Below are 14,804 nucleotides of genomic sequence, written 5' to 3' on the forward strand. Positions count from 1 at the left end.
ACCTTTAATTTTATTTATAAATAATTCATGAACACAAAAATCTAATATCATATATTTCTTTATATTTATATATGTTATTTTACACTTTTTAAGAATAAAATAATTAATTATTAAAATAATCAAACTTATGATAGCAGAATAAATAAATTATTTAATGATTGATTTTGGTGTTTTTATAGTATGGTTGAATTTTTTTTAATTAATCCCTTTTAAATATTCCTATAACATAATTAGATTTATGCTTATGTAATTTTATTAAAATACCAATAGTTGATCTAATGTAATGAAATTAAAAGTTAAATTGTATCACTGCATATAATATTCCTAACAACATCAATCTAAATAAAATCAAAGTTAAATTTATAGTTTTAAGCAATTTATTAAGCAATTTATTTTTCTTTCAAACTTGAACCAAACCTAAGATTGAACACCAATGCTTATACGAAAAAACGTAATTGGCTATATTTATTAGGATGAATATTAAAATTATCATTTAAAAAAATATATAAAAGATAAAAAAAATTTATTTATTAAAAAATTAAAATTTTATTATTACTAATTTTATCATGTGTCTTTAGCTAATCTTTAAAAAAAATAAATAGTTTGGCACATTTCTGAAGGTCAATAACTAATTTATACTTTAGAAAATATTGGCCTACACTTTGATAAGTGTTAATTTTTTTTAGTTATTAAAAAAATTTTGATGTAATACTCAGTTATTAAATTTTATAATATTTTTTAAAATTTTGGAAGTAGAATAATATGCCTTAATTTTATGGTGTCTTTTAAAATTTTAATGGCATAAAGCTAAGAATATATTATTCTGTCTCCAAAATTTTAAAAATACCATAAAATTCAATATCTGAATGTTATACCAAAATTTTACGAATATTTAAAAAAATAAACGTCCAGAAAGCCCTAACATGAAAAAGCTTCTACAAACTACAAAGTAGCACTGACCAAAAAATAAAAAAAGTGTCACAGAAGACGATTCGGGTCGGGTCACGCGGGAACTAAACAACCCAGGCAACACCAAAAGTCAAGTCTTCTGAAAAACAAAAACAAAACCATTCTACACTTTCAGTGTCACTCCTTCTCTGTTGTGACTTGTGACTTCACATTCCTCTTTCAGTTTCAAATTTCAACCAAGGTACCACTTTCTTGCCGAGTTTGTCTTTTCATTCTCCTCATCGATTTCTGCTCAACAAGAAAACACCGTTCCCTTTTCCTTAATACAGTATTTGTTGTTTGCTTCAATTTCTTTTAACGGATTCTTGTTTTTCTCGTTGATATTATTCGTTTTGTGGCATTTTCACAGCAAGAGGCATTGTGTTTGGGAAATTTGGAATTTAGGGTTACTTGTTCGCGCGGGAACTAAAACACTGATATTGATTGTTGTAATCGCATCTTTTGGCACAACACAACTCTTTTTCTTTTTGGTTCTTTTTTCGTGGGGTCTGATTAGAGCTGAAGAGGAAGATGGTTGAACGAAAGCAATTCAAGACAAGGTTATGTGTTCCTTATCAGAGAGGACGCTGCACGCGTCATAATTGCAACTTTGCGCATGGTAATGCTGAGTTGCGAAGGTTCTCTGCCACTTATAATGGTAAAACTTTTCATCTTTGAATTGCTTGTTTATTTTTATTTTTGTGTGGGACACTTTGATAGTATTACTTGAATTTATTCGGGTGAAATTGCCTTTCACATGTTAATAACTGATTGGGTTAGGTTAGGTTCCTTTTGTTTGTCGAGAATAATGTTTTGGTATAAGTTTCTTGAAGAAGTAAATGTGTAGCTGATTGATTTCAGTTCGTTTTGTTTCTCAGTATTTGTCAAATAATGTATGCTGTAGCTCCTTGGACGAAGGATGAAGCTTCTTTATACTGTGACTCTGCTTGTTTTTTATTTGAATAGAAATTTATCAGACTAGGAAAGTCATGTATGAACAGAAAGGAGCTGCAGCACGAGGGTTTTTATGCTCAATGCAGTTAGCTGTTAGGTAGTTTAAAGTATTTTAGATATGGGCATATTATTTGAATTTATGCACATACAAATAAAGTGAACCTGAGCAGTTTGAGGATCTGTGTGCTGGACTGATTCTTATTGAAATTCAATAAAGAAACAATGGATAAGAGGACCATGATCGCATTGGTTAATCATTAAATGTTGTTTTGTTGCCATTTATCTTGCCTATGCCATAAAAAAAATTGAGAATATTATTTTTTGAAATGGTCAAATCCATCATTCTTCTTGGTTACTGTATTCTTGATTGTATATTGGCGCAGCCTATAGTTGCTAGTGTATCATCACAACCACTGCTTTTCTTAATTTGTTATCGTTCCAACTTCTTTCTCTTTTTTATTTTCAAATACGTAGTGCGTTTTCAACTAGTTAATTTGCACCTTCACATGAAAGTGGTAATACCAACTTACCCAAATGTCTATAGTCATGCACTTTGCGGAGGCGGTATATCTTCGATCAATCTTTTTCCATACGGCTTCTTTTCACTCTAATGTGGCTATTGGTGCCACTGTTGCTCTCACAGTATTTCCAGTCAAATATTTAATCATAGCCCTATTCGCTGCCTTGTTTTTTGACACACTATTCTTCAATTTGTTTAGCTGGATTCCATATTCTTAAAGGAGTGAGGATCTCAATACATATCTGACATACTGGACCTGATGTACTTTGATTCTGTGTCAGCAGAGCCAGAAGCTTAGATATGCAATAACAAGTAGCATATGAGAATAATGTCAAATTAGTTTGTCAAGGATAGGACATCATCACATTACCTTGTTGAAACTGTTGCATTTCCAGCAGTATGGGCATTTCATTTTAGATGAGTGGTTCTTCAGGATGGATGCTTCTGGTTGAAACTATTCTTGGCATAGCATTTTCTTGTCAACCATTTTTATGCGTCATTACATGAATATGTGGAACTACTGTGTTTCGTGAAGGATCATGATTATGCTCATGTGGATATGTCTGCTTGCATTATATCTTGATCAGAAGCAAGTTCAGCAAATTTCCCAATTATTTTATGCCCAAATTCTACTGCCAGAATGCATGGAGCTTATGTTGTTCATTTTGACTGATATTTCTGTATTTACTGTGGCTACTTGGGCAATGGCAAAGTGGAGCCATTAACAGAAATGATGTCCGGAGAAATCAAGTCTGATAGAATGTGGATTGTTTTTTTGGTTTACTAAGCATCTTGGATATATCTCTGCATTTGAGATTGAAATCATTAAATTCATATGTTACTGCTTATCAAGATGAGGATCTGAACTGTTCTTTAACCCATTGTTACCTTGATTACACTCCAAAGCTAAAACTACATACATGGGTTTTACCATATCTGTCATAGTATGAGGGGTGCTAGTTTCTGTTCCCTTTTTGCTCTCACCAGGGAAGCTCTATTACTATTCATTATTATGTTTCTCAGTTTCTCTTATTATTCCAGTTAATGGTAAGTGTGGTCTTGTTATTGTTTTTTGTATTTTTATTTTGTTTGCATCCATTGCTTTTGATTTTGGTCTGTAGCAATGGAATTTCTTGTCTTATTGCAGGTAGGAAAGACTTAGCCAATGACTTGAGGGATACACTAGACAGAAGGTATTTATCACCTCGAAGACACTCACCAACTCGAGATGGTAGAGGACACCAGGCCATTCATGGTCAGATGCATCTTCATATCTTTGTTTACTTTCATTGTTTTCTTTATTAATTCTTAATGTAGTTCTGTTCTGGTGTTACTGCAGCTTTAGTAACACTCAATAAATGGTTTTTATTTCCATTTATAAATTTTACCTTTTTCTTACATTGCAAGATTGATCTTTCTAAAATCTCGAAACTAGATCTTAAGCAAGGTATTGTTTGAGGCATGGTTGTCAATTTCAGATGGCTGTTATTTGAAAAACTACAGGTAGTGTCATGTCGTCCTTATGACATATATAAATGTTAAAAAAAAAGTCATGGGCAATAAAACTCATTCATTATCAATAATGAAGTATCATCAACCCTTCCATAGTCTAAAACTAAAAAACCCTCAATGGTTAAAACATAAACCAGAAAGCGATGGGAGCAGCAGCCACAATAACCTATAGAGTAGAGGTTAAAAGGAAGAAAAAGTATAGGACATTGAGAGATGGAGATGGAAAATATTTAAATAAAACAGACAGAGGGCAAGAGAATCAAAGAGGGAAATAGAAGAAAAAAGGAAGAACCTGATGGTGGTTTGGTGGTGTTCTTGTTTGTCAGATGTGAGCGCTGCTTGATGTAGTGCCGCCAGAAGGAAGAGAGAGCCAAATGAGAGTGAGGAGAAAGGATCCAGTTCACAAAAAAAAAGAAACCCTAAGGTATTCCTTTAGAACAATTAAAAAGAAAAGAGGAAATGGAAATTATTTAAATGCTCTCTCATTATGTCAATATTGGTAAGAAATATGGGGCAAAATAGGATCTCCAACAACAAACCAAATAAAGTCCACTACGCTTTTACAGCCGCAACTGCAAAAAACGATATTCTGTCATTGAAATAGCAGTTACCCTCTGCTCTGCTGTTATCACGCACTATTGCAGCGCAACTAATATCTATGATTTGAGGCACAGTTTTTGTTTGTGGGTGTGTTTATTTTGTTTCTTAATACCTATGGTTTGAGACAACTTTTTTATAGGTGCATTTGCTTCAATCTTTTAATGTGTGTAGTTTGAGGCACATCATTTATACGAGTGCATTTGTTCTTATACATGCAAATGCACGTGTTGTTTACTTAATGATTTTCTCCTTTTCCTGTTTCCTAATCTTCCTTGAATTGAAAATTGCAGAACACAGTCCGTCAAGATCCATGGAGAAAAAAAGGTAATTTAACATGAATCACTATTGATAGTATGACTTACTGCCTTCCTGCTTTTAGCAACTTAGCATTGTTGTCTACTATTTGTTCGTTGTTGAAACGTGAATGTGTATTAAATTAAAATATGCCATATTCGAGAGAAACAGGAAATTATTATTCTCTTTGAAAAGAAAAGATTTGCAATTTGACATTGATTTGGGAGAGGCAACCATTGAAGGGAGTGGAGATTGCCAAACTATTGGGTGATAATCAATGCATCATTGTGATTCATAAGAGATGAAAAAATTTAGAAGCAGCATGCATGCTAAGTAGACTTAAATTGGCAATGTGAACTGTCCATGTTCTCTCAGTTGCTCAGAAAGTGTTGTTTAATAATTAGAGTTACAGGCTTAACCATGTTCAGCATATGATACATGAGGGAACTTCAAATATTAAACTTAATGACTGGAATATGCCTCTCTCAGGGCCAATCTTCAATTTGTTCATTCATCATTTCATTTTATTTCGGATTCTGATCAATCTATTTGTCTAAATATCTGTTATTGCCATCGCAGTGACAGAAGACATTGGAGAAAACAGGGCATTACTGGCCAAAGTGATATTTCTGCAAGCTTGAAAGTCTCAGATAGAATTCAAGATCCGGTTAAAGAAGGAAAATTCGTTTCTTCTTGTTCTAGAAATACACTTGAGGAGCAGGTTTTTAATTTTTCTTTCAGAAATTCATTTTCAAAATCATCTTATGCGTTCTGTGAAAACTTGTTTACGTTATTAATTCTTGGAACTGTGTGCAGTTAAAGAAAGTACAATTGGACATCAGGACTTTTGAGGACCGAAAATTCCAACTATCGGTTAGATTCATATCTCTTAGTTGCATTTTACTTTCAATTCTCAGGCTTCTCTATATGTTTTGTCTTTGTTATCTAAACACTTGGTAGGTTGGCTATCTCAACTATCATGCATACTTCTAATTGTTTTGTAAGTTTGTGCTATTTGAAATTATTTCTCAGAAGTGGTTTTATTGAAGTTTCTTCCTAGATTGGTTGGGGCTAATGATGCTTATAGTCTTTTGGGGGCAGTGGCTAGGTCTTAGCTCTTATGATGTGGACTTGTGCATTTTAGAATTCTGCTATGGCAAGGTGTCTCTGCTTCTGACGCTGAGGTGTTTGTTTCATGAGAATATTTATGGAATTCACCTTCAAATTCATTTCCTTAATATAAAAATAGGAAAAGAAAATCCATCGTCTTTTCAGTTGATGGATACTAAATTACTAATGGTCTGTTACGGTTTCTCTAGTATCCTTACTGTTAGGGCAGAATTGAGTGTAGAAGATAAGGGTAGAAGGGAAGAACAGAATAACTGAACAGAGGAAGGAATTATCGATGTGATAATTACCTCACTGACAGAATAATATTATAGATTTAAATGAAAGAAAAACAAGAATAATTGACTTTCCAGAGGTCAATTCTCTCCCTCTAGATTTTCACTCCACTTATTTCCTGCCTACTAGCTTTTCCAGCCTACCTATTTATAATATCTAATCCTATAACTATTGTCCTAAAGATGTGGAGTTTCAGAATTTAAAATTTAGTTTGCTACTTTTTCTCCTCTCCTTTTATAAGTATATTTAAAAGGAGTTAAATTCCTATTATCTCTCTGGTTTGTTGCATGGTCCTATTGGAGTTGGGAGAAAATTCGATTCAATACCTTTTTGACTTTCAATGTATGAATATAAAAAGGTTTACCTGGATGAGAGTGCTCAAGAAGTGGATAGCCTTAATTCTAGAATTCAGGAACTTGAAGCTCAGTTAGTTAAAGAGAATGAGGAGTGTAAAAGGTACTGCATCTTTCCTAGATGTAACATGTTTTTTAATTAATAACCCCTTTGCATTAATCATTTATTGCCAACAATGTTCCTTTTCCTGGCATTTTTCCTTTGTTCAATGGAAAATTCAGAATCAATTCAGGAATAAGGAAGTTTATCAGAGTGTACAATCATAATTCGCAGCTACAAGAAGAACTGAAGAGGTAAGTTACATAATATCGTTTCTGTTTGTTTTCATAGTTTGATGTCTCTCTATGCTTTTTTCTTGAATTGATAATTTATTTATGTTTTTCTATTTTAATTGGGGGACGATTTTTGTGTTCAACATGGTTGTTTAATGTAGATCACAAGTCCGACTTCAAAAGCTTGGTGATCAGCTTGTCTCGGATATTGCTAGAATTGGTGCTGAGGAAGAAGATCTAAGCATTGATATTGTAAGCAATGGTGAGAATAATAGTCATCCTCCAATCCCCAAACATAATGCCGAGCAGAATGATGCATCTCCCCATGGAAAAAAGCTGCATGTGCATGCTGAGCAGGATGTATTGGAAGAGTTAAAACAAGGTAGTAGTTTTGGAAAATACAGTGTAGAAACAGTTCTGTTTACATTGAAAAAAATGGTAACAATTGTTGTGAGCTGTGACTTCTTTGTTGCTTTTGTTCTGGTAATTACTCACGGTTATTGCACTTGCCTCTCTATTTTGTATACTGAGCTGAATTCTTGTTACGTGCATACAGATAGATCAAAAGTTGGGAATTCGGTTGAAACAAGAAGAAACAGGAAGCGATCTCGTTGGAATTTGCCTGCTCAATTGAATGACAAGGATAATGTAGGCCTTGAAACTCCAAACGATGGAACTGAAGATGCTAGGCCTTTAGATATTGAAAGCAAGCAGAAGAGAGGAAAGCTGAATTCTTCTGACAACCTTTCTTCAGAGAAGGTACAAATTCAATTAGTTATTGGTGGCTATGCCACTATCTATGTGGGCACTCTCTTTTGTGGTGTTATAATTCTTCCTGGGTTGTCTGTGAACCTCATGTTACCATTTTTCAAATTAATTCACATATTAAGCTGCTCTATTGTCTATACCCTGCATGGTGTAATTAATATTTTGCAAAGTGGACTTTTGTCATTCAAGCTGACCTTTGTCTATTCTTCTCTATCAATGTGAAGTTGAAGGAATTTAGGAATGAAATGCCGTCAACAAGCATGGCAGCTCATGTGTTTGACGAGGAAGTTGAGATTGTATTTGATGATAGAATTGACCTCAACGAAACTGCACATACAGAAAATGACAATGAAGTGGTATTAGAGGTGAAGGGCGTACCCCTTATGCTTCCCCCAGCGTTGATTCCCCATACCAATTATTCGCAGGTTAGTTATTCCTCAGATATTTCTTTTTAAATCTTATCAGATTAATTTAATTACTTTTGATCTTTTGTTCTATAGATACTGCATTTTTGTTTTGACAAAATGTGGTTTCATTATGCTAATGTAATTGCTGTCTACGCACATCAACTATGAACTTATATAAATCATACCCGAGTTTAGAAAATTCAATTGTCTCCAATAAACTTAACACTTGCAAACAAAACCCCTTTTATCAAGCAAATAATTACAGGATTACTGTAAAGGTTTTGTGACCTGCGTATGTATCAGTCAAACATGTTTTAACATTCAATATATAAAAATCATTTCTGCCATCATTGCAAAATGCAAATGAAAACAGGTCTTTAATGCATGAAATTTCGGGCAGCCTTTTATTATGCCTTATACACTCAAATTATGAAGTTTATGCGTTATCCAATTTTCATGTATTCAAATTTTCCAAATTCTGCATCACAAAAGTTTAGGGTGTATAGTGCAATTTACACTCTTCTATGACCATAAATATATTGTTAAGTGCATTGAAAATCAGACATTTGTTGTTAAAGACTTAAAGACCATTTCAATCTCGTGCAGTACGAGGGGGACGACGAGAATGTGGACGTGGATGGTCTTGATGAAGGGGGAAATGTGGATATTGTCTGATTAACATTATGGAGTAGCAATTTCTAACCTCTGGTGATGTAAAAGTAGATTTTGAAAGCGACCAAATATCTTGAATAGAGCATTTTGGAATACGTTAGGATGTAAAACGGTGGAAGAAACACATGACGTTAGTACTTTGTCTTCATGGGGTTGTAAAGTTTTATAACGGTGGATGTGCTTTCCTATGATGATGTGCTTGAAGCGTAGATGAATGTCTATATACTGTAGCACTTATTAGTGATGTGATTTATACAGAACACTTGTATAATAGTCTTCATGACTCGGATTTTCGGTGGTTCAGCTTCAATTATTGGAATGGGTTTATATTATCAACCATAACATGCAATTTTCTACATTTTCTGGCTTTTACGGTTTATGTAGTTAAATAGATGTTATTTAAATTCACACGGCTTTCATATGTGTGAAAATTCTTACTACTGTAGTAAAAGGTGGAATCTAGACAAGAAATATGATATTCATAACAAATTTTATGTAGATTGGGAAAATTAAATGAGAAGATTCGCTCCCTCTGCATATAAAAGATGTTGGGAAAATGATGCTCTACCAGCTACCTGGAGAGTTTAATATCATTGATTTTTTAGTTTACACCTGAATTTTACTATTTCGAATTTGATTTAATGATGTATTAGATCTTTAGTTTTTATTTTGTCAATTTTTTTTCGTTTTGAAAGAATTTAATCCTGACAAGATTTTTTTTTATTGTTCCACACTAATTCAAGGTTTTTTTTCTTATTTTTTTATTTATGGTCATGCAGTTGAAGTTGATGATATTAAAAAATATTATGTTAGATGTACATTAAAATTATTTATCAAAAAAATATATAAATTAAAATTTAAAATATATATATTAAAAATTAGTTAAATTATACGGTAGTTGATTTTAACGTGTAAATAGTATTTTTATTAACAAATCGGTATTTTTTGTCCTATGATGGCTACATGCAAATTTGCACAAATTTGCACCGAAAAAATTGCGCGTTTGCTATTAAGAAAAGAAAATTAGTACTAGCTGGTAATATATATATTCTGTTTGATTTATACCTCAAGAGGAGTGAACATTTGAGGTAGAAGTATATTGTCTTGCTAGACGTTGATGGAGAACGTCAGAAATTAATTTAAAAATAGAGTAAAAAGTGGTGGCAAATGGATAAATTTGTCTGTCTCATTCCGTCTAATAAAATAATCCTAAATTCCTTTCTTATCTCATTTAATGGAGGGCTAAATTTGTTAATTTTTTTTAATTAATTTTTTATTAATAAATTATTAAATATTAAATAATATATATAATTTTACAACTATTTCAATAAATTTATAATTTTTAAAGATATAAAAAACTATCATTTCTAAATTCAAAAATGTTAAAAGTCTTTATAATTCTGAATATGTAATAAACAATTAAACATAATCATCAAATAAGTTTTTGAAACAAAAAATAAAACTAAAATTGTAAAAAATAAAATATTAAAACAAACATTGTCCAAAATATAATTAAACATTTTTAAGTCTCTAATCAACCAAATATAGAACATAATTCAAATTATAATATCTTTAATTACAAAAAAAAACCTATGGGTCCGCCCTGTCCATCGAAACCACCAAAAGCCGCGGATTAGGCGGTGCGGGTTAGGCGGATTTTTTAATGACGATGGTTTTAAATTTCAAGCTCGACCCACCTTTTTGGGCGAGTTACACGAGTCGAGCAGTGAGTTTTGGCTTGTTTGTCACCCCTAGGTGTAATATAGGTATATTAGTGCATGGTGTGTTATGTAGAGATGTAGACCTATAACTTGACTGTGCTATAAAACGCAAGTCGCGTTTGCCAGAAAAAAAAAAGTAAAATGATTGCTGCAAAAAGGAGACCACATTTCAAAACGTGTCTTCTGGATGCAGACACACCTACAACTTTGATCTTTTTTATCTTAGAAGATGCCAAACGCAATTTGCGTTTTGCAAGTGGTAGAGTATAGTACAAAGTGCATTTTGTAGGAAATATGCTTGCATGTTCGACACATGTACTGAGAGAGGTTTTTATATACTTCGCCCAACTATTTGCGTTTTGTGTGAAGAAAGAGAAAAAAGTGTTCCTGTGTTTTGAGTGAAAGAGAAGTGATCTTCAAGAGAAGGAAGAAGGAAGAAGCTTGTGTGAGGAGTAAAATCAGTGAAAAAAAAGGTTCATAATTTTATATTAGTTCAAGAACATATTATTGAATATCGGAAGAATCTTCAATCGGATGTATATTTTTTATTTTAATTATAAATAATTTGATTTATTTGTGTTGTTATTAGAGTTATTGGTAAATTTTTGCTATATAATGTTTGTGTTAGTAATGATTATTATTATTGTTGTTGTGGTATTACCCGGTGATTATTGTTATGTTATTATTTATTATTACAATATGTTTTTATTATTAACACTATAAAAAATACCGTTAAAATTGACGGCCAAATTGACAGTAATATTGTTAATAATATTAAAAATTAACGGCAAAATCGACACTGAAAGTGATCGCTTTTAAATGTGTCGATTTTTTTAAAATTTATTAAAATAAACGGCTTGCGGGCTGCCAATAATATTTCAATAAAATCGACACTTAGTATGTCGATAATATTAGTTTCAAATTTTTACATATTTAATAAAAGCCACATCTTGATTGTCGATAATATTATTAAAAAGTGATGAAAATGGTGACCGTCAATTTTTGGCGTAAAAAAATATATTATTTTTTGTAGTGTAGTATATTATTATTATTATTATTATTATTATTATTATTATTATTATTATTATTATTATTATTATTTAGAGCTACTGTTATTATCATATTGTTATATTGTTGTTGTTGTAGTAGTATAGGTGATTATTGTTATTTTATTATTTACTATTACGGTATATTATTATTATTATTATTATTATTATTATTATTATTATTATTGTTTAGAACTACTGATATTATTATATTGTTATATTATAATTATTATTATTGTTTATATTCTGGCTCATTATCTAGTCAGATCCAAAATGAATAAAGTTTAATATACATACATTATACAAATCGACACTTACCTGACATCATAGAGGACGGTTATAACGACATAAGCGTAGTTCTACTTATCTAAATAAGTAACCAACTCCTACTATCTCTCATATTTATCTAGAAAAGAGATCTTAAAAACCTCCCTAACAAAAAGGAGTAACAAACCCATCATCAAAGGTGAGACTACTCAAAAGGTGGTTATTGACTCTATATTCACACTTATAAATATCCTGACACCCTCAGGTATTTTTTGAACACAATCTACTAAAAGACTTGCTAAACCCTTGCTAACTTAAGCATCGGAGTCCCTTGCAGGTACCACTCCCACCTCTACTCATAAACAACTCGGATGGATTCATCCTTGTTGGAGAAGACATCGGACAAATCACCCAAAGGCATTTGGACCTCACATTCAAGCCTAAAGCAACCCAGTTTCAGGTAACCCTCGGAACATTCGCGCCATTGCCGGGGATCTAAAAATCAAGACCGCATGATGGCGGACGACATATCAAAAGATGGACACACAACTTCTGATTCGGAAGCCCGAGAAGAAGATCAACACAACGACGAGTGGGCATTAGTCATACTTCCTTGAGCTGATAGAGGGAAAGGTATAGCCAGAGATGCACAACCATCAAATCCAGAAGGAGACAGGATAAGCTCAGAAGTACACCGACCTGAAGGATTCGGGCCAAGGGATTCCACGGAGATCATGGGACTTGTCTATGGACATCAAGGTCAGCTAAAACAACTCAAGCAAGAACTAGAGCAACGGCAAGAATCTGAAAGAGCCCTGAGAAGGGAAGTTCGACGACGAAGGGAGCTAGAAGAAAAACTCTTAAAACTAGAGTCCGACTTTAAAGGCAGGAGAGCCTGCGCTGATCGAGAAGAAACGCCTCTAACAGGTGAAAATCCATTCATAGAAGACATCATACGGGCTAACGTTCCTACAAACTTTAAGAGCCTAGACATGGATAATTATGATGGAACCACCGATCTGAGGCATCATCTGAACAATTTCAATAGTCGCATGTACTTGGCAGACGCATCGGACGCAACTCGCTGTAAAAAGTCTTCCCGACTACGTTAACCAAGGCGGCTGTGAAATGGTTTGATAGTTTACAACCTAGACCGGTCACGTGCTTCAACGATTTGGCAAGGAGCTTTCTTACCCGATTTTTCATCCAAAAGGATAGGGTCAAACACGCGCCAAGCCTTTTCAAAGTAAAGTAAGAAGTCTAGGAATATCTACGGGTTTATATGGAAAGATTCAATATAGCATGTTTGGAGATTCAGAACCTACCTATCGAAGCAATCATCATGGGACTAGTCAACGACCTCAGAGAAGCACCCTTCTCCCGATCCATATCAAAGAAGCACCTGACCTTTTTGTACAAGGTGCAAAAGCGAGCCGAAACATACATTAATATGAAAGAAATTGCTCGGTTGAGAGAGCCTGCCCCAAGACAACACAACCCATATCTAGCCTGAGACAAAGAGAAAGAACCAAAGAAAAAAGAAGAATACAGCTCGGACAAAATTCGAATGTATCACAACTACACTCCGTTACGAGTATCCCTTGTTGACGTCTACAGAGGAATCTATCACACAGAGAAGATTCCAGCTCCCAGACTGATCAACAATAAAAAAGGTGGAAGTCAGTTAAGATACTGCGAATACCACAAAATTTATGGCCATTCAACTAATGGTTGCTATGAATTAAAAAATGTGATTGAGAAATTGGCTAGGAAAGTTCGGTTGGACAAGTATTTAGCAGACACGTCAGATGATCAGGGAAAGAATAAAAGAGATGAATAAGATAGGGTTCACCGAGATTGACCACCATAAACTCCTGAAAGGCACATCTATATGATTGCTGGAGGATTTGCAGGAGCAAGAGTAACAAAATTCTCTTGCAAGAGGCATTTAAAAGAAGTCTACCAGGTCGGTGAGGAAGTTGAGGTGCCTGACCTTCCCACGATCAACTTCACAAAAAAGGATGCCCAAGGGGTAGCGCCTGGACATGAAGACCATGTTGTGGTCACAATGATACTTGCCGATATGAACCTCCATAGAACTTTGGTAGATCAAGAGAGCTCGGCAGACATCTTGTTCAAACCAGCTTTTGATAAGTTGGGCTTGGAGGAAAAAGATTTGAGAGCATACCCAGATAACCTCTTTGATCTAGGAGACACTCCGATCTGACTCCCGGAGTTTATTTCTCTTCACACCACCTTTGGAAAGGGCTCAAGATAAAAAACCTTGAGCATATGCTACATAATAGTTGACGTAGCATCGGCTTACGACACCTTGATAGGTTGAACAACACTAAACCGACTTATTGTAGTAGTCTCCACCCTTCACCTTTGCATGAATTTTTCCACTCCTGAGAGAATACCACTGTGAGGAGAGACCATAAACTGGCAAGAAGGTTCTACAATGAAATATTGAACCTACGAGGGCGCATTAAAGGGAAATAGGTCAACACCATAAAGCTCAGAGGTGTCCAAATTCGGGAGGAACTGAGACCCCAACCTGAAGGAAAGATAGAGAAGGTTCAGATTGGGGACTAATTCGGAAAAACAACCAATGTAGGGGCTAACCTAGAAGAACAACTAAAACAAAACCTCATTAATCTCCTACGAAAAAATTCTGACCTCTTCGCTTGAAAAGCTTTTGACATGCCCATGATCGACCCCGACCTTATAAGCCACAAGCTTGCTATTTACTCGGGCTCACGACCTATCCAGCAGAAATGACAAAAGCTCAGTCCTCAAAGAGTAGAAGTTGTAAAAGAACAAGTCCAGACACTGTTAGAAGCCAATTTTATAAGGGAGATAAAATACCCGTTATTGCTTGCTAATATAGTACTCGTGAAGAAATAAAACGAGAAGTAGAGGATGTGTGTTGACTACATTGATTTCAACAAAACTTTCCCAAAGACCCTTATCCACTTTCCAGTATCGACGCTCTGGTAGATTTGGCGTCAAGCTACAAATACTTGTCCTTTATGGACGCAGATTTGGGATACAACTAAATTCCA

General features: G+C 34.0%; 1 protein-coding gene across 4 annotated transcripts; it reads left to right on the forward strand.

The window, feature by feature from the left end:
• The first annotated feature begins 923 nt into the window (after positions 1-923).
• On the forward strand, positions 924-9,050 carry LOC112789666 (zinc finger CCCH domain-containing protein 13). Of its 4 annotated transcripts, none has more exons than XM_072232457.1 (13): positions 924-1,150; positions 1,319-1,606; positions 2,622-3,469; positions 3,570-3,677; positions 4,825-4,858; positions 5,408-5,549; positions 5,645-5,701; positions 6,591-6,688; positions 6,808-6,879; positions 7,020-7,240; positions 7,415-7,617; positions 7,851-8,051; positions 8,640-9,050. In XM_072232457.1, the coding sequence occupies exons 5-13, from the start codon at positions 4,845-4,847 to the stop codon at positions 8,706-8,708; spliced, it is 1,077 nt and encodes a 358-aa protein (XP_072088558.1). In that variant the 5' UTR covers positions 924-1,150; positions 1,319-1,606; positions 2,622-3,469; positions 3,570-3,677; positions 4,825-4,844; the 3' UTR covers positions 8,709-9,050. The 4 variants fall into 4 exon arrangements, with proteins under 4 accessions (XP_072088558.1, XP_072088559.1, XP_072088557.1 ...); XM_072232458.1 differs by having other exon boundaries at positions 1,011-1,150; positions 3,544-3,677; XM_072232456.1 differs by lacking the exon at positions 2,622-3,469 and having other exon boundaries at positions 1,011-1,150; positions 3,544-3,677.
• Positions 9,051-14,804: the final 5,754 nt, after the last annotated feature.

The sequence above is a fragment of the Arachis hypogaea genome, chromosome 3 (assembly GCF_003086295.3).
Source record: "Arachis hypogaea cultivar Tifrunner chromosome 3, arahy.Tifrunner.gnm2.J5K5, whole genome shotgun sequence".
Taxonomy (NCBI): domain Eukaryota; kingdom Viridiplantae; phylum Streptophyta; class Magnoliopsida; order Fabales; family Fabaceae; genus Arachis; species Arachis hypogaea.